This window comes from Capra hircus, chromosome 15 (assembly GCF_001704415.2).
Source record: "Capra hircus breed San Clemente chromosome 15, ASM170441v1, whole genome shotgun sequence".
In the NCBI taxonomy this organism is placed as follows: domain Eukaryota; kingdom Metazoa; phylum Chordata; class Mammalia; order Artiodactyla; family Bovidae; genus Capra; species Capra hircus.
Window position 1 is genome coordinate 67,839,677 of NC_030822.1, and position 22,247 is coordinate 67,861,923.

Genomic DNA, 22,247 nt, shown 5'->3' on the forward strand with positions numbered 1-22,247 from the left:
TAGTTAAAGACTTGAGACAGGGAGACTGTCCTGATCATCCATGAGCTCCCGACAACGTCCTCATCCTTGTAAGGTCCTAAGAAGCAGGAGGAGACACTATGACCAACAGATCTATGACCACAGAGGCAGAGACTTAAAGATGCTATAATTTGAGTGTGAAGATGGAGCAAGTGGCAAAGAACCACAGAATGTAAGGAATGCATCCCAGAAGTTGGAAGAGGCAAGGAGACAGTTACTCCCTAGAGCCTCATGAAGGAAGCAGTTCTGCCCACACCTTGACTTCACCCCCATCAGACTGATTTGGGGCTTCTGACCTCCAGAACTGTAAGAGAACTGATTTGTGCTGTTTTAAGCCCACTAAATCTATGGCAAGATGTTACTGCAGCAACAAGAAACCAATACAAAGTTTTTGATGAGTTTTTATTGTGAAATATTGGATTTAGAAAAAAGTACAAAATGTCAACGGTCAGATGTGTACAGGTACAGTATTTCAATAGTCTATACATGTGAACAGCTTAACAGGTTCACTGCAGAATGCATATTTAGACCAATACAATCTAAAAAGGACTGCAATATTCACAGGCTATTAATACATAAATAACTGGAGCCAAAATGACCCTCACTGGTAAATGCTAATCAACAGCTGAAAGCAGCCTAAAAAAGCACAATATACGGCACACCATAGTATCTCCTTACAGGTCCACACTGAGAGGATATTAGGTCATTAGGTCAATACACTACAGATCCAGGTACTGGGACTCATTACTAATTTATACAATTGCAAAATAATTAAGTTATAAAACCAGCTCATGGAATAAAGAGAGGCATTTAATTAGGACTAAATACTGTGAAGCCCCTAAAATGTTTTAGCCTCTGAATTTACAAAGCTTAATTATTTAGACTGATTTCAATTTTTAATCGCTTACCTACAAAAAAGGGTAAGGGGCACCTTTCTTTTGTAGCAGCTCCAACAAGGTGTAAGAACTATTACACAGTTTATTTTAAAACCACAATGACCACCGTGGATTGACAAATGGCTATGAATCCAGAATACAAACAGTATAAATTTTAAAGAAAGGTAATGACTGTATTACGAATTTAGCAAATCCTGAAAACATTAAATCTGTGTTAGGAAGGCATTAGCTATCATTGTTGAGAGTATTAAATTTAGGAAATTTATTGCATGAGATCTCATAAAAACAAACTGGTTTAATTTTTCCAAGTCTGAATGATTCAATATTTTACTATCACTTGAAAATTACCCTAGATTATATGTTTTCAAACTGGATAAAAAATTATTTGAAATCAGTTTAAAATGAAACTTTAGGAACAATCTACTGAAACATGAATTATGTTAAAAACAATTAATACAATCATCCTGTGTTCTGAGGAAAGAGGATATGACATTCTTAGAAACCAATCTTCAAAACTGATAAATTTAATAACAATTTACTAAAAACATATCCTTGCCCATAAATTCCTAAGAGGAGACTTTCTACTCTGTACAGTATACCTGGCAACGTTTGATACTTTAAAAATGAACTGAAAAGTCTGAATTGGCATTTACTAAGTAGGAGATCAATTTTATTACAGGCTGAAAACCACTGGATCAGAATGCAATTAGTCAGTAATTTCTCCTAACCTATCCCACCCTACCCTTAACCTTTTATAGACAATTTTAAAGACTCTGATATAATTTTCTTATAAATAGTGCCTGAATCTTACAGTAGATTCCAATTTATTCAAAGATAATCACAGAATGATTTAAAAGATATTTAATTTTTCCAGATTTGCTTTAAACTTACAATTTAAGTATGGTATACATAAATATTAACTTAGATAACCACATATTATAGAGAAAGCAGATATATGGACCATTGAAGAAAAAATTTTTTTAATTTTAATAAAAGAAAATAAAACATGTAACTCACAAAATATGAACATGAAGCCATATGACACAAAAAATAAAATTATTCTACCCATACTGATTTAAAATTAAATCTTTTGGGAACTATTTTAACATAATTCAATGAATTCAATGACCAACAGTTTCCCATACCACACAAAAACAAACCACGAAGTCATCTCAAGTCTAATGCATTGTCAGTTCTTAATGCAATCTCAAACATTTTACTAGCAACTTTTCCTTCTGAAATAGGCTTCTGTACATATGCATTTATATACAAACATTTATTAAACATGATTTTAAAACAAACAGTATGTACAAAAGATCAGCATTCCTATAAATAAAAACATTAGGTGGCAAAAAGGCACTTGTAAGTAAAAATCTACAGTAGTTTTTACAAAACAAACACATTTTACCTTGGATACTGTACAATAAACATTAATTCCTATACCAATAATGAAAATACTAGTTTACTAACTAATGTTAACAATGTAACTTTTAAAAACATATTTACATATACTCTGAAGTTCATTTAATAAAAGCACCATGATTCTCTATTTCATGTTGATGAAAAGTATAAACACAATTACCAAAAAACCAGTGTTCACAATTTTTCTTGTTCAAAAGTTTTTGTATTTCTGAATTGAAAACTATTTATATGAAATTAGCATAGTGTAAAACAAAAAACAAACCAAAAGCCCTGCTGTTCTGTCTTCTGAAAACCATACCTACTCTATTATTGCATGTTGCATTTTATAAAGGGCACTAGTCATGCACTCCTTTACAACTGTTTAATACTATTGCTGGCAAAAAAGTTCCTGGATATCAAATAATTAAAAAGTTACTTCAAACCAGTTGAAGTTTCATTTGAATGTTTTACAACTTAAAAAATGCTGTATATCAATTACAAAAGTGAATAGGAAACACGCCAATTCATTTGGTGTGCAAAAATATTTTTTCACTACACAGAATTTAAGGGCTTCACAGAATTTTTTTCAAATTTTACATTTGCAGCAGAAACACTTAACAAATAAGCATTTTCTCAAGGGGATGTTAATATACTTCCACTTTTGTCAAACTTTTTACCCTTTGACAATGCTGCAACCTGTTTGAGTAGCTCTCTGTTTTTGGCCTGTGGGAGACAAAAACATTTACCATTAAAAATATTTCAAATATTAAGTCAAGCTGAAGAATACACACTATCAGAATGAAAGAGGTGATATATTTAGGCTCATCTCTTTGATATGTAGAAGGAAATCTTTAGATTGGTTTGTCAGACCCCTTTATAAATGTTTATATTAATGTGACTGTTGTCCAAAGATTCGACCGGTTACAAAAAGCAACTTAAAGTAAATCCATTTAAAAGAGGGTCAAGTTTTTAAATACGGGGAAAATATTTCAGCTTTACTGTAAAAAACATGAAGCAAAAGCTATGAATATAAGTATTATTTTATAATGAATGAGATCAAATAATTCAAGTGGTAATTTGAGAGGACCATTTCCAGAACAACTACAAAGACCTTCATTTTGATGTGTATACCTGTTTATAAAACATGCACAAGAGGTCCTTTTTGCAAAAATATACAGACTTTATTGCTTTGCCAGACTGCTCTGTGAACGATACTTAAATAAATTTTTTTGAAGCACCCATCAGAACCACATCTTTCTGGTCTTTTTTTGGTTGTTCCTTTTAATTGCCATACAGTTAATCTGGTATTGGCTTTGATATAATTTGAGCAGTTATACATCATCACTGTGGCTTATGTTTGAAAATCATTTTCCTTTACAAGTCTCAAGATTTTTTTACTATCTAGACTTTTTTAACCTCAGTGTTTTATCTTAATTTTAGCCTTTGTATGGCAAGGTAACACTGCCTTCTCAGTTTACAATCTTACAATACAAACCTGTCTCAGGCTTTGTACTTAGCATCTCCCTCACCCTTCTCCAATCAATTCTCCCTAATTAATACCCATGACAACCCCCAAAATGCAAATAACCTAGCTATCTTACATTTGCAAGTCAAATCATTTTTTAATGTTCGACTGCATGATTAACAGCATTTCTCTATTCCATGATTATTAAATAATTAAGGTTATAATTAGGAGTTTCGGTTTCAAATTCAATTTCAGAAAACCATAAAGGATCTAAAAGGATTTTTATTTTCCCTTTAGAACCAGTTTGAGAAACTCAGAGGACAAATCAATGAGAATGCCTCGCAGTTAGTGAAAGTCAAATACACACACTCATTATCAATTGGTGTAACACTCAGTTGACCATCCTAGTAAATACGGTAGTCATAAATTGTTTTCTTTTCATTGTTATACATATATTACTTAATTTATAATAGACTCACTGGCTAAAACAAGGAATCTTAAGTAACAAATTTTAAAATACAAATTAATGAAGGGCATAAAAAAAAGAAATGTTTGCCAAGTTGCTCCAAAGATATCTCTGTCAGATCTATAAGCTACATTATGTAGAAGTGTTTACAATGACATAACAAATCATTAAAAAGTTAACTTTTAAACTACCTTTTCTCATTCATGATTAAAAAATAAAATATCAATGAGTTTATAATTGTCATATTCTAAGTATGAAATACAAGAACTCAAATGTTAGATACTACAAGGGTGGGGGAGAAAAGGGAGAGGATGAGATAAATGGAAAGCAGCATGGAGGCACATACACTAACATATGTAAACACGCAGTCAGTGGGAATTTGCTGTTATGACTCGGGGAACTCAACCTGGGGCCCTGTGATAATCTAGAGGGGTGGGGATGGCGGCAGGTGGAAGGGAGTTCAAGAGGGCAGGGACATATGTACACCTGTGGTTAATTTATGTTGATGACAGACATCAAACCAATATTAGAAAGCAATAATCAATCAGTTAAAAATAAATATTAAAAAAAACATTAGGTATTGAAAGAAGTTTTTCCTTTTAATTCTTTAGAAGCGAATTTTCAATCTGCATGTATTATTTAGTATCCTAATCACATCATTAAATTTGCTGATAAAACTATGTAAGAAAAAAGCCTTTAAGAAAAATCAACGGTCAGTTGCTAAAAGGAGACAAGTCTAAATCTTATTCTGATACAATTAAAATATATTTTATAATAATATTTAATTATTATTTATATTTTAATGCATTAAAAATGTTTTATCCTAGTATTTATTACTTCTTTGTTACGCACCATGCAAAAATCAATTATTTAAGAACTCTTAAGCAAGTTGAAAATGTTTAGAAATGCTGGCCTGAAGGAAAGAATATGTGGATTAAGAATCACAGATCCTTCTCTGATTCCTGGTTCTGCCATTTATCTGCTATGTAATTGGAAATTTATTTTCTCATATGTAAAACAGAACTCAAACCATCTACCTCAACAGGGTTGAAAGAACTAATGAAATATACAAAACACAGCCTAACACAGTGGCTGGTATACAGCAGGCATTCAAATGTTATTTCTCTTTTCCTTTTTATCACCTTATCCCCTAAATGAAGGCGTATTTTTTATTAGGTATTCCTGATATTTCAGACAATCTGGTTATAATTTGGTTGGTTGGGTTTTGTTAAGGGGTTTGTTCTTTCTGGACAGTTTCTTTCTTGTGTTACTCAGTGACTTTTCAGGTTTGATAATTTCAAATGTTTTGAGAGCTATTAGAACAAGATAAACTTTCTGCTTCAGTGTTCAGTTTCTTATCACAAACAGATGAGAAAAACAGTTCACTGTATTTACTCAGGTAGAGAACCTTACTAGTACATGGCTGCTAAGGGGAACGGGGTTAAAAGAGGATACTTAACTGTGACAGAAGGTCACCAATAATAACACAAATAGGGAAGTGGTCTAACAGCAAGAATGAACACAAAATCTGAGTAACCTGAGGTGGGAGGCAGTGCAGAACAGGAGAAAGTACCGTTAAATCTGAGTTAGAAGATGTAGGTTTCTATGCCACTTCTGACTATGTTTCCAGTTTCATGTGTAAAATGAGGACACCACATAACTCAAAGTTACAATAAGGTGCAAATAAGACAGCCTATGTAAAATTATGTTGAAAATGTACACTTCCATGTAATTATTAGTTATTATTCTATTATATGAAATTTCAGCTATCAACCAAGAAGAGGTGGGCTAAGGATACTAAACAGACTAAAATGTCAAAGAGAAGTCTCCTGTGCTCACAACTACAAAATGAAACAATGAACTGCTCTTCTGAACAGTGAGACATACTAAGGTTTATCAAATTTAAGTACTGCTCACAGGTTTTTTGCTGTATCATTCTGAATTTATTCATGTTTTGGCTACATCAAACTGGAGATCACCATGCAGAAGATTTTATTTCTAGTAATCACTCAGCACTAATAACCGAATGAGTAAAAATAGAACTACTATTTGCTGGTGGATGAGAAATGATAATGTATAAGAAGCCTAGTATATAAAAAGGGCAAATCTCTCAGAAAAGAGGGCTGATGGGTATTTCCATAAATCACCACTCACTCGGCAAACTATCCGAATGTCTACTATGTGTCAGGTTCTACTCAAGTTTCTCTTCACAATTCTTTGTAACAGTAAGATCAGCATTAGGACTAGACAACCTCTACCTTGAATTTCAGCAAGTTCCTAAATCCACTTTACAATCTTACTCAAGATTGTAAGCTATGTTTAAAGAATGAAGAACACAAAACCAAAAGATAGGAAGAGCAAATATCCCCTGGTGTTATAATGTCAAAAAAAAAGAAGGTAGGGCAGTATTAATTCCTTCCTTCCCAAGCTGCACTCTCCCAACTAATGGACCAAAGTCTGTGTGCTGCCATCTTCTATGCTTTTAAGACAACAAATGTCAGAATGTATAAATTGACAGAACATGCAATTAACTTAGTGCGTCTGATTTCTAAATTCATGAGACCGCGGTGAAAAAAGGCTTGAAGAAGGGGTAACCTGTGTCTTTGTTGGATGCTCTCCATCTCTGTGTGCAGACCTCAGACACCACCCTCTTTGTCACTACGGTGACTCCTGACATCACCATTCAGTTGTTCTATATACAGAAACCCTACTGAGTACACCGTGCAGTACTTGGAGGCTGGCTTGTACAGGATCCCTCCTGTGGATACTGAGAGCCCTATTTGCTGCTGCTGCTGAGTTGTTTCAGTCGTGTCCAACTCTTTGCAACCCCATCAACTGTAGCCCGCCAGGCTCCTCTGTCCATGGGGATTCTCTAGGCAAGAAGACTGGAGTGGAATACCATTCCCTGCTCTAGGGGATCTTCCCAACACAGGGATCAAACCCAGGTCTCCCACTTTGGAGGCGGATTCTTTACCGTCTGAGCCACCAGGGAAGCCCAGAGCTCTACTTGGCACTTTGGAAATCATAGTCCAAAGGTTAAGGTACACTCTTGGGCCTTGCATCTCTGCATGCAGCATGAATTTCCTTCACTTGAGGTCCCTGAAAATTGGTGTGTACCTCTACTTCTCCTCCCACTATCTGGGAGGAAACAGAAGAATAGCTACACAGTGTACTAAACTTAATTTTCACCTTAGTTTCATGAATCTGAAAACTCCATCTAAATTTCAGGCAAAAGTTTTCAGATTTAATCTACTGAATCCCCTCTATCAAGTGATTTCAAGCAACTACTTTTAATGGGAGCAGGATTAAAAACTATTATAAACTCAAAATCAAAGATGAAAGTGCTCTGGATATGCATAAAGTAGGGATACCAATATGACTCTTAAGAGAAAGAATATTATTAACCAAGTTTAGCTATCCTTGCCTAACAGTTTACATGAATTATCTCATTTACCTGGAGTTGTTCCACTGTTTCTTTGTGAGCTTTTTCCATACTGTTCATCTTTGTTCTCAAGTTTGACTCTTGGTACTGAAAATCCGCCTTAAGCTCAGTTAACTGAAAGGTTAAAAAATATATAGATATATAAATATCCATATATATGCATATATACAACCTGATGAACACACATCATTTTAAATATTTTTCACAGTAAACTCACAATTCATTATAAAATGGAGAATGTTAACAGATTCCTGCATTTTGTAATTTATCTAGAATTTCTGTTTTGTGAAATGAATTCTATCTAATTTACTAGTTTAACACTAATATTAAGATAATATTGAAACATCAGTAAAATTTTGAGAAGTTGCTATTTTTGTTTCTTTTTAAGGTAGTTTCACTGGACACAGAATTTGGCAACTGGTATGCCAACAGGAAAGCTCAGTGGTTAATGTTCTGGAAAACGCTTTGGTTAAAACATACTTTGCATATAAAAACAAAGTAAACTGTACAACTGGTTTCAGGTTAAAATAATCTTTCAATGATAGAAGAAAAAAGGTTCACATTAGGGGAGGGAGGTGGGGGGTTCATGTTTGGAAACGCATGTAAGAATTAAAGATTTTAAAATTAAAAAAATAAAAAACTAAAAAATAAAAAAAAATAAAAAAGGTTCACATTGGACAAGTATGAAAAACAGAGAAACAGTTGTATCAACTGAAAGCTATATTGCTTTTCCTTTAAACTTTATGTCCAGAACTCCGTATCTGATACCTCCTAAGTTCTGAGGTAAAGATGGAGAACAAAACACAGAAATACAACTAACATGGAATGAGAAAGGAAAGAGGGTTACTTTAAAATTTGCACTTAGACAACTTAAAAAAGCTAAGTGATTTGAGAAAGACAGCTACTACATGACAATTTTTCTTCATAAATATAGATGGCCTAAAGATAAAAAATTTCATGACTTCACACTAAAAAATAAATTGGTATTACCTAATTTCAATAAAAGAACCAGGTAGAAGAAAGCTTTTGGTCATTTTTATTTATTGATTGATTTTTATTATTTTTTTAAATTGGAATATAGTTGCTTTTCACTGCTCTGTCAGCTTCTGCTGTACGACAAAGTAAATCAGCCTTACATATATGTATATCCCCTCTTTTTTGGACTTCCTTCCCATTTAGGGCACCACAAAGCACCAAGTAGACATCTCTGTGCTACAGGTTCTCGTTAGTTATCTACTTTATAGATGGCAGTACAGTATAGTAACGTCAATCCCACTCCGACCTTTCCCCTTTGTATCCATGTTTGTTCTTTACGTCTGCATACCTACTTCTGCTTTGCAAATAAGATCATCTTTACCACTTTTGTAGATTCTACATGCTTCTGGTTATTTTTAAGTGGTTTTCATTATGTAAGTTTTAAAGGTTTGCAGGTTCTTTTCTGTAACTACCTACCCAGTAATCACTAAACAAAGAAGTACACCAAAAAGAGAAAAAGGAAGTCACGGTGTCTTATATTTTGATTTTCTGAATAAAAGCTCTCGCTTTTGTCAAATTCAAAGAATAACTGAATTCTGTTTTCTATATTACAGAGGAATTCCTGTGCTGAAACACCAGTTCACTACAGATAAACTATGATATTCTCATCTCTATTAAGTTGCCTCCATATTATTAAATTTCTGAAAAATAAGAACATGTCTCTTTTCTTATTATTCTGTCTTTTTATCCTTCTGATCTAGTATGTGGCTAGCTGCAGAAGTCACTGAATGAAGTGAACTAAATTCAAGCAAATAACATGACTATCTTATATTGTAAGAAAAAGGTGTAAATATGTAGCTATTTTAGGCTTATAATTATTTTCCTCAAAATACTGCGAATTTCCATGCCCATCAGTGTTTAAGAAAAAAGGAACACTAACAAAAACAGAAAACTTTTACCTAAATGCACTAATAGACTAGTCATGCTAGAAAAAGAAAACAAAATCTAAGGAAGCCAAAATTCCACAATTCATTACTACTTGGTTTTGGAATCACTGCTATTTTATAGTAAACTTACCATTTTACTCAACTTTTATCTAGGTTAGTACAGATAGACCTGTCTTTGTGTAACAGAAATTTCTCTAAAATTTTGAGTGTAAAACAACTTTTCATTAAAACTAACCGAAAATGTTCTATTATGAAGCAAAAAGAACCATAAGACACTCATAATTTTGCTATTTTTATGTCAATTCTAAATTTCATATATTGAATTTGCTTAAAGTAAGGTACAAATGTATTAAAATGAATTTAAATCTGTTAACTGTCAAGGTGAGGGAAAATGTAATGTAAAAGTTACATTTTTTTCACATGAATGTCAGAAGTACAAGCCAACTTAGATTCAAGCATTACCGTGGATACTCAGAGACAGCTATATTCATAATTATGTCTCATTTGTAATTTTAAGAAGAGAATTTTTAATGTTTTCCTATTGCAATAATGTTTGAAGTAGGTCAAACTAGATAGTCCAGGACCATAAAACAAGTACAGATATATAGGTTCTACCCTCAAAAATGACCAGACCCCAGAAATAGCAGCTATGAGCACTTATACAAGGACTTTACATTTTCATTTCATTACAATCATCCCATGAGACGGTGTTAATACTCTCACTTTTAAGATGGGAAAATTGAGGCCCAAAGAGGTAAAATTCAGCTCAAGTGCACAGAGAAATATTACAACTTTTTACTAAACAGACTATGTATTTGATTATTCCTCTTGATCTAACGTATAAAGTTCTAATAAGCAGACTTACTTTCCACCGTATATATAGCTAATCACTATCACATAGGAAATTCCCAGAGCATTAATTTTCAGTTATTTGATCCTGATTGAAATAGACAATTGGTATATAAAAGACTGCATTCAATTCAATTCCTTTCTTTTATCAAAAGAATTGACACAATATTCATTTATATCTCATTTTTAAATTAAGACATTAGACCTAACTTTAGATTTCTGGCTTAGTGAAACTAATATCCAGAAATTATTAGAATTTTATAGCCCTCAACTAATTCTGAGAACTAAAATTCTGAAATACTGTTTTTATGCATCATCATTAGATGGCTTAGGTTCCAATTTGCACCTCTGTGTCTTGTAAGAATCATGCACAACACACAACATTACCAAGTTATTAGAGAAAGTCTAGTAAAATTTGCAGTTATCAAGCAACAGTCAAGATGTAAATCTTACCAGGCTTCAGTGAACCATGTACTTACCTTTTTATCTTTTTCTAAAATGGTCTGGTCTCTCTGCTGTAAGAGACGTTTAAGTGACATCACTTCTTCTTTCAGTTGACTTATAAGGACAAAATTGTCTGTTCCCCCACTATCTGCTGACTGATTTATAGAGCTACTAAAAAGAAAAAAGTAAAACACAGTTAAATGAAGTAGAAGGAAAATTAGCAGGTGTTCAAATTGCATAAATTAGACAATTCCACAAACATCCTTAAGGCTAATGCAAAAAAATATGTACCTGACAGAAATGGATGCAACTGGCAAATTACCTTACTAATGGCACACATTACATACACCTGCAGAAATATAATTCAGTATTAGCTTTTAGGGGGTCAATACTTCTAGTGTAAAGCAATAGGCAGCCAATTTGTACAGTAACATCAGCAAACTTTTGGCTAATGAACTAAAACAAAGTCACTCTCATAATACTTTAAATCTAAAAACATTTTCCAAGCAGGTCAATCTCAAATACCACAATTAGTTTTGTGTTTCACTGAAGAAAAATTAAGATACAGAGAATTCAGACTTTTTTTCAAAACCCAAATTTATGCCCCAAATAGAATAACATAGTTCAGTGCCACTTTCTTATTACTAAAATCAAGTTAAAAATTTTAACTGATTATGTTTACTCTTCGAGGTGACTCAAAGAAGTCAATGTAGAAGATACCTGTTTCTATTCTTTTACCTAGTAATAACTGGCAACCAGCCATAATTGTTCGACTAAGTTGAATTTTCACAGCACTAAAGGAATTAATTTTTACCTATCTCCATTAGATGGCTTAGATTCCAATTTGGGCTTTTTCTTTGGAGTTTCATTCTGAATTGCTGCAGAGGATTTATGGCTGAAACCAAACATTAACAAAAATAATTAGAGTAAAAAGGGAAGAGGCACCAAAGGAAATTTATTTTTCTTCCCCTAAAACATTACTGAACATCAATTTTTTTAAAGCCTAAGTAACAAAGTTAAAGAAATGTCACATTTTTAAAAATACATGTCAAAGTATTTCAGGAAATATATTAACATATTTACCTCTGTTTCCACAGTCCCTGTTCTTGTTCTGGACTCAGATTGCTGATTCTGAAAAAGACACAAATGACATCTAATAACAACATTTAAAACATCAACATTTTAACAGCATTCTTCCCAATGGAATCAAATGATATGTTTATACTCTTGATCAATGAAAGGCACATTCAACTAAGTTTTCAGACTAAGCTAATACATACTGAATAAACCACATTTTAATAAAATAAATTCTAATCAAATGACTACTGGCCATCTTGTTTAAGAAAAGTACAATGACAGGGACTGAATTTTCTTTTTAATTAGGATTTTTATAATTCAATATCATATTAAGGGTTAGGGTATATGAGCATGAAAATTAACGTAACAGGGTTCTATAATGATAAAGTCTGAAAATCATCCTACTTAGGCTACCCTTACTATTTTAGACAGAAGATATTGTATCTTAAAGTCAAGGCCTTCCTAATAATCCTACATGGAGATGAACTGGAGTAACTCAGGTAGCTCAGAATAGTGTGTCAGGCTAAACCAGGAAATATCTGAATTTCTTTCTTTCTTTCCTAGTTTTCCTAAGAATCCTCTCCTCCAAAGTCTCCAGTCTTGCATTAGGCTGTACTCTAGAGCAGTCAAGCTGCAAATATTGGGAAATCGCATAGCAGCAAGTGATTTTACTTTTCCTTATAATTACTGCTGCTGTTTAGTCACTAAGTTATGTCCGACTTTTACGATTCCATGGACTAACCTGCCATGCTCCTCTGTCCATGGGATTTCTCAGGCAAGAATACTGGAATGTGTTGCCATTTCCTTCTCCAGGGGATCTTCCTAACTCAGGGATCGAACTTGCAGTCTCCTGCTTGGCAGGCGGATGGATTCTTTACCATTTAGCCACCTGGAAGCCCCTTATAATTACTACTACAGTACTACTTCTTTTGCATTATGCCGCAATGCTAATAACCACTTAATAATTCACTATGAAATGTCCATACCTTTCTCCTGTATTTTCACATTAGCCAATCCTTCACTAACCTCTAGTTTATTCATTCAACACGTGCAAAGCATCTCCTATGTATGTATCAGACACCACGTAAAATGCTGCCTCTTGAACAATGTGGGGCTTTGGGGGCACTGATCCTCCAAGCAGTTGAAAATCTTTGCAGTCAGTCCTCCATTTAGGAGGTTCTGCATCTAGACTCCATCACCCACAGATCATGAACTATAGTAAATGTTTAGTAAAACAAAACAAAATCTGAGTAGTAAGTGGACCTAAGCAGTTTAAACTTGTTGTTCAAGGGTCCACTTGAACCTTATACAATGTAAGAGGTGTTAGATGACCTGGGCTGTGCGACCTTTTGCAACTTACTGAAAATCCCTGAGCCTCAGTTACCTCATCTGCAAAATGGATATAATGCACAGCTTATAGGGAATATGAGGGTTAAATGAGTTATGTATGTAAAATACTTAGTACAGTGCTACATACACAACAGAAATATGTACATGTGTTTGTGTGTGTGTCTATGAAATTTATTGCTGTTGTAGGTGTAGAAGTTTTTTAACGATGTTCTTAAGTGAAAGTGAAATCGCTCAGTCGTGTCCGACTCTTTGCGACCCCATGGACTGTAGCCTACCAGGCTCCTCTGTCCATGGGATTTTCCAGACAATAGTACTGGGTTGAACTGCCATTTCCTTCTCCAGGGGATCTTCCCAAGCCAGGGATGGAAGCCAGGTCTCCCACATTGTAGACAGACGCTTTACCGTCTGAGCCACCAGGGAAGTCCTGTTCTTAAGAATCAGCTATAAATAAATAAGCCGGGGAATCAACAGCTGAAATTCTATCAACCTGAGCTATTTTCTACTTGTGGTGGGAAACAGCAACCCTACTGAGGAATTCAGTTGCCATTTTCTCAAATTTCATTAAAAGCACTGGCAAGTCATATGCACTGGCAAAGTCCAGACCTTGAAATGAGAAAAATCACAATAGTGACTTAATAGAAACACTTGGAATCTCAGCTTTCTGAGGTGGGCTTTTCTTGTATCCGTATCAACCGGAGTTTCTTTCTTCCTTCAACCCCCATCAATTTATATCACAATATGTAAACTGTCTGTAATCATCCCCATCCACTGAATTTCAAATATGACTCCACCGACTGGTTGCCTACTCATCACATACAAAATATTTACATTTCTTAAATAATCAAAAGGAAAATTAAAAAATCAATCCATTCTTTTTCCCTTTACTTTTGAAACCTGTCATTCTTTCAAAAGATTAAGTTACTGTGACAATGTGAGATCTCAATAAACACAATGTGCGTGTGTCCTTTCACCTCATGCTAGAACAAATTCATCCGTAAAGGACAAGAAAAAGATATATTTCAGCTGAGTCTGAGAAATAGGTCTGCCAGTTACCATCACGGTAGTTATTTTTTCATATTTTTCCCTAAACCAAGAAGTGAAAATAAGGAAGATTTATGTTCCTTTACTCCTTGTAATTCTCCGATACAGAGATCAGAACATTTCCTCAAAGTAGCCAGGTTAGAAAGCACTATGTAATCTACCACTGTTATGTTCAGAAAGCACTACAGCACAGTGACAAATGAAAAATGGCTAGAGAAGCAAACAGTATCAGTGCCTCAATGAACCCCCATAATCTAATACATGTGCTTGCCTAAAGTTTAGAGTCAAATGTTGTCTATTAGACAGACCTATAAAATACTACAAATATATCATCCGTGTTCCTAAATATGGCAGACATCAGTTTTCTGTACATGAAGCCATGTTTTAACTACCCAGAACTTGAAAAACATTCAGAGAAATTTGAGAAATATAATAAATTCTCCTGAGTGTATATCATGTCCCTTTTTTCTCCATTTTAATTTTTGTGTTTAATTTCCATTTTAATAGTCTTGATTTTCCCTGAAGACTAAAGCCACACTTAAAAAAAACCAAACCTTTACACACATTAAGGGTTACTATATTACTACTATTTAACTTTTCTTCCCAAGACAATTTAAAAGTCAAGTAGCTGATATTTGAATACAGTTCCTGTTTTTAAAAACAGCAAAGTACCACCAGTCAGATTTCTGTCTCACATTTTGGGAATCTTCAATGTTTAGAATGCTTCTATCACAGTCACAAATGATAGTGTTACAATCTGTTCTCCAAAAATACAAAATACACTTTCCAGTCACTGGTTAAAATTTATTTTAACTAAAACAAGTCAATAGTAACTGCTGCTGCTGCTAAGTCGCTTCAGTCATGTCCAACTTTGTGCAACCCCATAGACGGCAGCCCACCAGGCTCCCCTGTCCCTGGGATTCTCCAAGCAAAAACACTGGAGAGGGTTGCCATTTCCTTCTCCAATGCATGAAAGTGAAAGTGAAGTCACTCAGTCGTATCCGACTCTTCACAACCCCATGGACTGTAGCCTACCAGGCCCCTCCGTCCATGGGATTTTCCAGGCAAGAGTGCTGGAGTGGGTTGCCATGTTCTTCTCCAAATAGTAACTGAGGCAAATGTAATTTTTACAAGTAAATTCCTAACAATTCTTTGAATATTGAGGTTTTTGATATCATGAATCAATGAAGTATTAACTGTGTACTTGTATTTTGACTTCATTACATGATAACTTTATTCTGTAATTCCCGAAATATCTGATCTTCACATTTATGGTAAACAACTTAACACACTACGTGTAATTCTGCATGCTGAATAAAGTGAGGAAATAGCCCTAGACACTCAAGAGGCTTACCACATACTAAACTAGTACACAGCTAGCATTTACAAAAAGTTAAACACCAAAATCAGGTATTAAAATGCCACAGAGGACTTTGGAAAACATGCTTTCTAAGTACTTACTTATGATGGCTACTGCTGTGACGATGGTGGTGGTGATGGTGGTGGTGGTGGTGTTTTGCATGATGCTGGTCTTTCTCAGTAAGAGATGAAGATGATGAATTTGAATGTGAAGATCCAAGGCTCTTCCTTTGTTCTTTTGTCTTCTGTAAAACTCTCTTGTATGATAAAGTACAAAGCCAGCATAATAACTTCCCATCAACCTTTTAAAAGACAATACTTACATATTAGATTAAATGTACCTGTAACTGGCTCTAAGTGAAACCAGGTGAAGATAAGCTGTTAAACTTCTGACTCTCTCTTGCGCACACAGAGTTTTGCAAAATGGAAGTAAAATTAGACTTTTTCAATCTTGGGAAAACACTTGTTTAGAGGCTCACAAAATGGCAAAGGATGATATAGGGACATCCATTAGTTTGATGAATTTGAATTTATAGAGAGAAATTTGTTTTCTTATTACTGGCAAATAAACATAAATTGATGACAGATATATTTCAAAGAAACCTTATCTAAGCACTAACCTGAATTCTTAAATCACTGTTATTACTAAAAAGACAAAGTATCTATCATGACAGCAAAACTGTTAACGTACAGAAAAAAAGGAGATTGAATGACACACAGAACCAATTTTCATTTGCAAATTCACCACCTACAAGCTAAACACTGTTACCCCTAAATCAACTTGCAGCACCTTTGTGATCATTCACCCACATGCATCTCTCTTTAGTCACTAAGTCGTGTCCAACTCTCGTGACCCCATGGACTGTACAGCCTGCCAGGCTCCTCTGTCCATGGGACTCTCCAGGCAAGAATACTGGAGTGGAAACCCACATGCACAGAGCAGCTCAAAATTTGTGTAGCTGGACTGCAAATGTTCCCAGATGAGGTTGAACAAGGTCATGTTCTGCTGCCTTTTTTCAGTTCTCACATTATAAACAAGTATCCTTTTCACAGTCTACTTAGTATTTTTTATTGTTTTATTTTTATTCTACTTTTTTATTGTTTTTTTACTGTTTTTATTGGTGATTTTACTGTTAACATTGTCCCCAAGTGTAATGCTAAAGTAATGTAGTGTTCCTAAGCACAAGGTGGCTGTGTACCTTACGTGGAAAACTGTTGTTCAGTTGCTAAGTCGTGTCCGACACTTTTGTGACCCGTGAACTGTAGCCCACCAGGCTCCTCTGTCTGTGGGATTTCCTAGGCAAGAATACTGGAGTGCGTTGCAATTTTCTCCTCCAGGGGATCTTCCCAACCCAGGGATCGAACCCATGTCTCCTGCATTGGTATGTAGATTCTTTTATCACTGAGCCACTCGGGAAGCCCTTACATGGAAAACACCTATGTTAGGTAAGATTCAATCAGGCAGTTATAGTGCTGTTTGCTATTGAGTTCAATGTAACCAATCAACAATGTATATTAAATAAGGTGTCTTCAAACAGAGACATATACAAAACAGGATTAGATATTGATTGATTCTACCAGATTGTGACCAGATGCAGGAACCTAATCCTGTATTGCCCTAAGAGTCACAATTCAGTATTCACTAACTCAGTATTCACAGCAAGTTTACAGAACAAAACTATGACAAACAATGGAAGTCCACTGTATGCGTATCAACGGGGAGGAAAGGAGATTTCTTTCCAAAAAAGACTAAATCTATAAAAATTAGGTTTCTATCTTCTATTTGTTCACACAAGAATGCTGAAGGGACATGTTTTCCCACTAGGGTACATAGTTGCTGTAGAGGGACCTAGGAGAGCCCCTCAAAATGACAGTCATCCTCCAAATCAATTGACACTGACAGACATCAGGAAGCCTGTGTGAATGCTCAGCAGCGTAACGTCACACACATACACATACTTTTACTACAGATAGAGGGAAAAGAAACAATGATATAAAATATGAGCCTCAAATCTAAAGGCACATGACTAACTTAGAAACACATGTATGTTGAAGCATCATCAGGTTTTTTTTCCACACTAGCAACATCAAGTAACCAGCAAAAGGTTAAGTAGCTGAAAGGATTTAAAAGCAGTCAGCGGTTTTTTCCACACAAAATGTTGGATAGCCAAATAGTACAGAATAGCCATCACAGAATACTTTTTAAAGTACGTGTGCTGTGCTTAGTCACTCAGTTATGTTCGACTCTTTGCGACCCCATGGACTGTAGCCCGCCAGGCTCCTCTGTCCATGGGGATTCTCTAGGCAAGAACACTGGAGTGAGCTGACATGCCCTCCTCCAGGGGATCTTCCCAACAAGGTCTCCCGCATTGCAGGCGGATTCTTTATTGTCTGAGCCACCAGGGAAGCCCAAGAATACTGGAGTGGGTAGCTTATCCCTTCTCCAGGGGATCTTCCTGACCCAGGAAGCAAACCGGGGTCTCCTGCAATGCAGGTGGATTCTTTACCAGCTGAGCTACCAGGGAAGCCCCTTTTTAAAATAGAGTAACCTTGACTGATCAAGATGAATCTACATACGATGCCAACAAGGAGAAAATGTACTGTTTGTGCACTATCATCTAACCACCTGCTTTCAGGGACTCAAAGAATACATCAAGCTTCAGTAATGTATTAATCATAAAAACTTCCAACTTGTTTGTGATGTATTTGATTTCCAGAAGACGTCATAACATAAATAAAACATACCTTTCTTCTTCCTTCCTCCTTCCGATCAAAAGCACATTGTTGTTTGCACTGCTCACAAGTCTGAGGTGGTCCATATTTTTTTTCTGAATTTGTGCAACGCTGACACTTTGTACCAATAAATGCCGCAATTATGTTACAATACTGACAGGGCTTAGGCTGAAAAAAACAGGTATGTATTTTCTTTAACTGAGACATTTAAAAATACTAAAATTCTGGTGTATAACCTAATCTCAGTGCACAGGACATATTCCAGGAGTTAATTAAGGAAATGTCATAATGGGTGAAAAAATTTGTTAATTATGTTGCCCTATTATAGTCAAAGACATTTACTTTATTCATTTACTAACACTTATTTCTACACTCATGAAACGTTTTACTCTTATTAAATAAATAACACCATGAGAAATGTATTTATGAGTCGCACAGTATGTTATACAATACAAAAGCTACATGTAAAATAGTTCCAATCAAAGGAACACACTTATAGAAAAGTTTCATATATCCATATTTGAGGGAAAGAATTTCTACTAATGTCCTGTTAATTATGTTATCATTTATTCAGCATACATTTAACAGTTTTCATCATATAAGTACAGATGATGCAAGGAACAGATGAGTTTTCAACTAAAGAATTTGGCACAAGCAAATTCAACTCAACTATAACAAACATACCTTGATTTTCTTTGATATTCAAGACAACCCAGATTTTAGAAAGCCTTAAGGCGAGCAATTTTACTAATCATGACTTTAATATACCAATAATGAGTGCAATATACATAAAAGAAAAGAATTATACTAGGATAACTTCTTGACTTTTGAGACTAAATTCCTGAACACTGTGCCATATACAAAAACTGTCAGAGATTCTAAGGAAGGGGGAAAATATAATTATGCAAATTATGACATGTAGGTTTTCTAAAATCAGGAGTTTGTTATATTTGACTCTTTAAAGAATAAGATCATAAACATCACATTGAAATTCAATATATATAAACATGCACATAATATGACTGTTTTAAAATAGTCTTCCCAGTTGACCCTCCACAGAAAGTTTCTTTCCTGAAATATTTCGCTACTTTGAAACATTTAAGAACACAGCAATACATTCTTTTAAAAGGTGAATCTTTGTGAAAACATTAACAGATCTGTGCCAATAAGATAAAAATATAAGACATACTTACAGTGCCAAATTGCTTCACATTTTGAGCACACTTCTTACAAATTGTATTAGTTTTGCTGAAAAAGAAATTGTACATAGATGATGAAACTTATGCAGCACAATGTTGAACTAAAGCAAGTAGTCAAAGTGTACTATCAGCAAAAGTGTACTATTTGCTTTAGTAGTACTTAAAAACTTATTCTAACACAGAGCAAGAATTTTTCAAAAATACCAACATAAGATCTTTTCAGGGCTGTATATTATCTAAGTTTACTCCTCTTAATTAAGATAAATGTTTTTACATGTTTTTATTGCATATTTTAAATGGAAACAAAACTCAAATTCTATCATTTCCTATTTAGTTCCAAATCTTCACTTGCCACTATGTATGCATAGCATCAGTGCCTACATAACCTTCCACTGTTTGTTCTTCACTATTATGATACTTATACCTACTTGTGAAGAAATTATTATTCTTCATTATTCTTTTCATAAGCTCTTCTATGGGTACTGAGGCTCTAACAGGAATCACTCCATTAAAAGATAGGTGTTTTTCTTCCACTGGTGACAAGTTACTAGACTTTGCTATAGACCTTTCCTCAAGTCCATGTCAGTACTAATGTTCTACCTTTTTAAGTTTTTTTGATGTCGGCTATTTTTAAAGTCCTTACTTGGATTTTAAACAAACAAGGCATGTTGGATCTTAGCTCCTTCACTGGGGATGGAACTTGTACCCCTGCACTGAAAGGCACTTAACTACCGAACTACAAAAGATGATCCTGTCATTTTTTTTTCACATCTTAACAATAACAATTGATATTTGCACTTTTCATTAGCAAGGCTGTATATTTTTCTTGCAATATTATTTATTTCCTCAGGTATAAAGTATAGCTGTAAAATACTAATTTTTGGTGAACATTCTCTCTCCTACTAAGTAGAAACATGTATTAAGCACTTACAACTAAAATTTGTAGAAACTAAATCATTTTATTTCAAAAAGCTTTAATATATATATGGGGTTACAAGCCTCAAGTATTCCTTACAGACAATACTTTGCCTTTAACAATCAAAAACTGTTCAATATACAAACCTCTCTTGTTGAAATTCTGATCTGCAGTAAGTACATTTTACAATAGGATGTGCAATCCGACATTCCTGTAATAAGACAATATATTAGTCAGTATCTATCTCGAAGTCCCAAATTTCACTTTTCTGGTGGAAAATTATTACTCAACCTAGTCAAATGCCTGAAATGTCAATAAAATCTGTCCCCCAACGAAGACAATTGAGTGATTTTATCAAATAAGTGGCCAATTACAGCATAATTCCTTAGGGAAGGCTTAGGTGTCTTTGTCTTTATTAGATGTGGGGGGTACTCAACAGATGAAAATTACAGAAAGCTGTCAGGGCCGACCCCAAGGACTGGTTAATGTAAAACTACTTGTTATTTTGCACCGTCGCTCACAGACAGCATCCCGGCTTTAATGGGATGGGAGGAGCTCCAAATCTTAGAGCATTCTGTTCCCAAGCCAGACGCTTCGCTTTCCCGGACAGGGAAGGAGGATGCCATCAGCTCTGCGGCTTCGGGTTCCTAGCAAGAAAGTGCAAACACCGTCCTCTGCCTCCCGGTGGAAGGAGAGGACAGACCAGACAGAAAACCGAGAGGAAAACGTCTCCACCCCGGGGTCTCTGCGGCATAGACAGGTGGCTGCCTCACGCAGCCCCACCCCGAGACCCCCTCAACGTTGCTGGGGCCCGGACCCTTCTCGGGCCACCTGGAAGAGGGCAGGGCTCTGTCCTCCTCTCAGGGGCTTTCCCAGCGGATGCCCAGGTCCTCGGAGAACCGGGTCTCTGGGTGAGGAGGCGAGAACTCCAAACCCCCAAGACGCCAGCGAGGAGAGACAGAGAGGGGGTGGGGGGGCTGCAGTGCCACACGGGCACCCAGCTCCCTCGGGCCACGGCCGAGGAAACCCCGCCCGCCCGCCACCCAGCGCCCACGGACCTTGCAGAGCTGCTGGCCCTGGGAGAGCTCCTCGAAGGGATAGCGCTGGGTGCACTTGGTGCAGGCGTACAGGGCCGAGGCCGCCATCCTGCTCCTCAGCCTCCTCCTCTACCGCCGCCCGCTCCGAGGCGGGGCCCCACGGGGAACTCGGGCGCCGCCGCCGCCGCCGCCGCCGCCGCCCGGGCCGCGCGGGCTCCTCCTCCTCCCCCGCCCTCGGCCTCGCGCCCACCAGACCCTCGCCGCCAGAGCCCGAGGCCCCGCGGCCGCAGCCGTCTCCCTCCGCCTCCACTTCCGCCCCAGCCCACCCAGTGACGCCGTCCCAGCCGCTCCCGCTTAGGCCCCGAGAGCGGCGGAGGGAGACGAAGCGGGGAGTTTCGCTGCGGTTTAGCTGCGCGGCGGCAGATCCGCTTCCTCCTCGGCCTCCCCTTCCCCACCCCTGATTGGCTGAGGCGGCGACTGCGTCACTCGGCCGCCCCGCCTAGCTTTTGACCCCCGCTACGCCGGGCGCGCCCACAAAGGGAGGACGTCGCCGGCCAATAACAGCCAGACGCCCTCAGCGCGCGAAAGCAGCTTTAAACTCGCCCCGCCCCGAGGCCCCGGTCGCGGCTATT

At 36.4% G+C, this 22,247-nt stretch overlaps 1 protein-coding gene across 2 annotated transcripts; it reads right to left on the reverse strand.

Moving 5' to 3' along the window:
• FAM76B (family with sequence similarity 76 member B) lies at positions 407-21,934 on the reverse strand. Of its 2 annotated transcripts, none has more exons than XM_018059868.1 (10): positions 21,637-21,934; positions 20,725-20,789; positions 19,657-19,711; positions 18,476-18,631; positions 15,833-16,032; positions 11,987-12,034; positions 11,718-11,798; positions 10,939-11,071; positions 7,701-7,802; positions 407-3,038 (listed from the first exon to the last, which is right to left on the reverse strand). In XM_018059868.1, the coding sequence occupies exons 1-10, from the start codon at positions 21,721-21,723 to the stop codon at positions 2,949-2,951; spliced, it is 1,017 nt and encodes a 338-aa protein (XP_017915357.1). In that variant the 5' UTR covers positions 21,724-21,934; the 3' UTR covers positions 407-2,948. The 2 variants fall into 2 exon arrangements, with proteins under 2 accessions (XP_017915357.1, XP_013824878.1); XM_013969424.2 differs by having other exon boundaries at positions 10,939-11,074.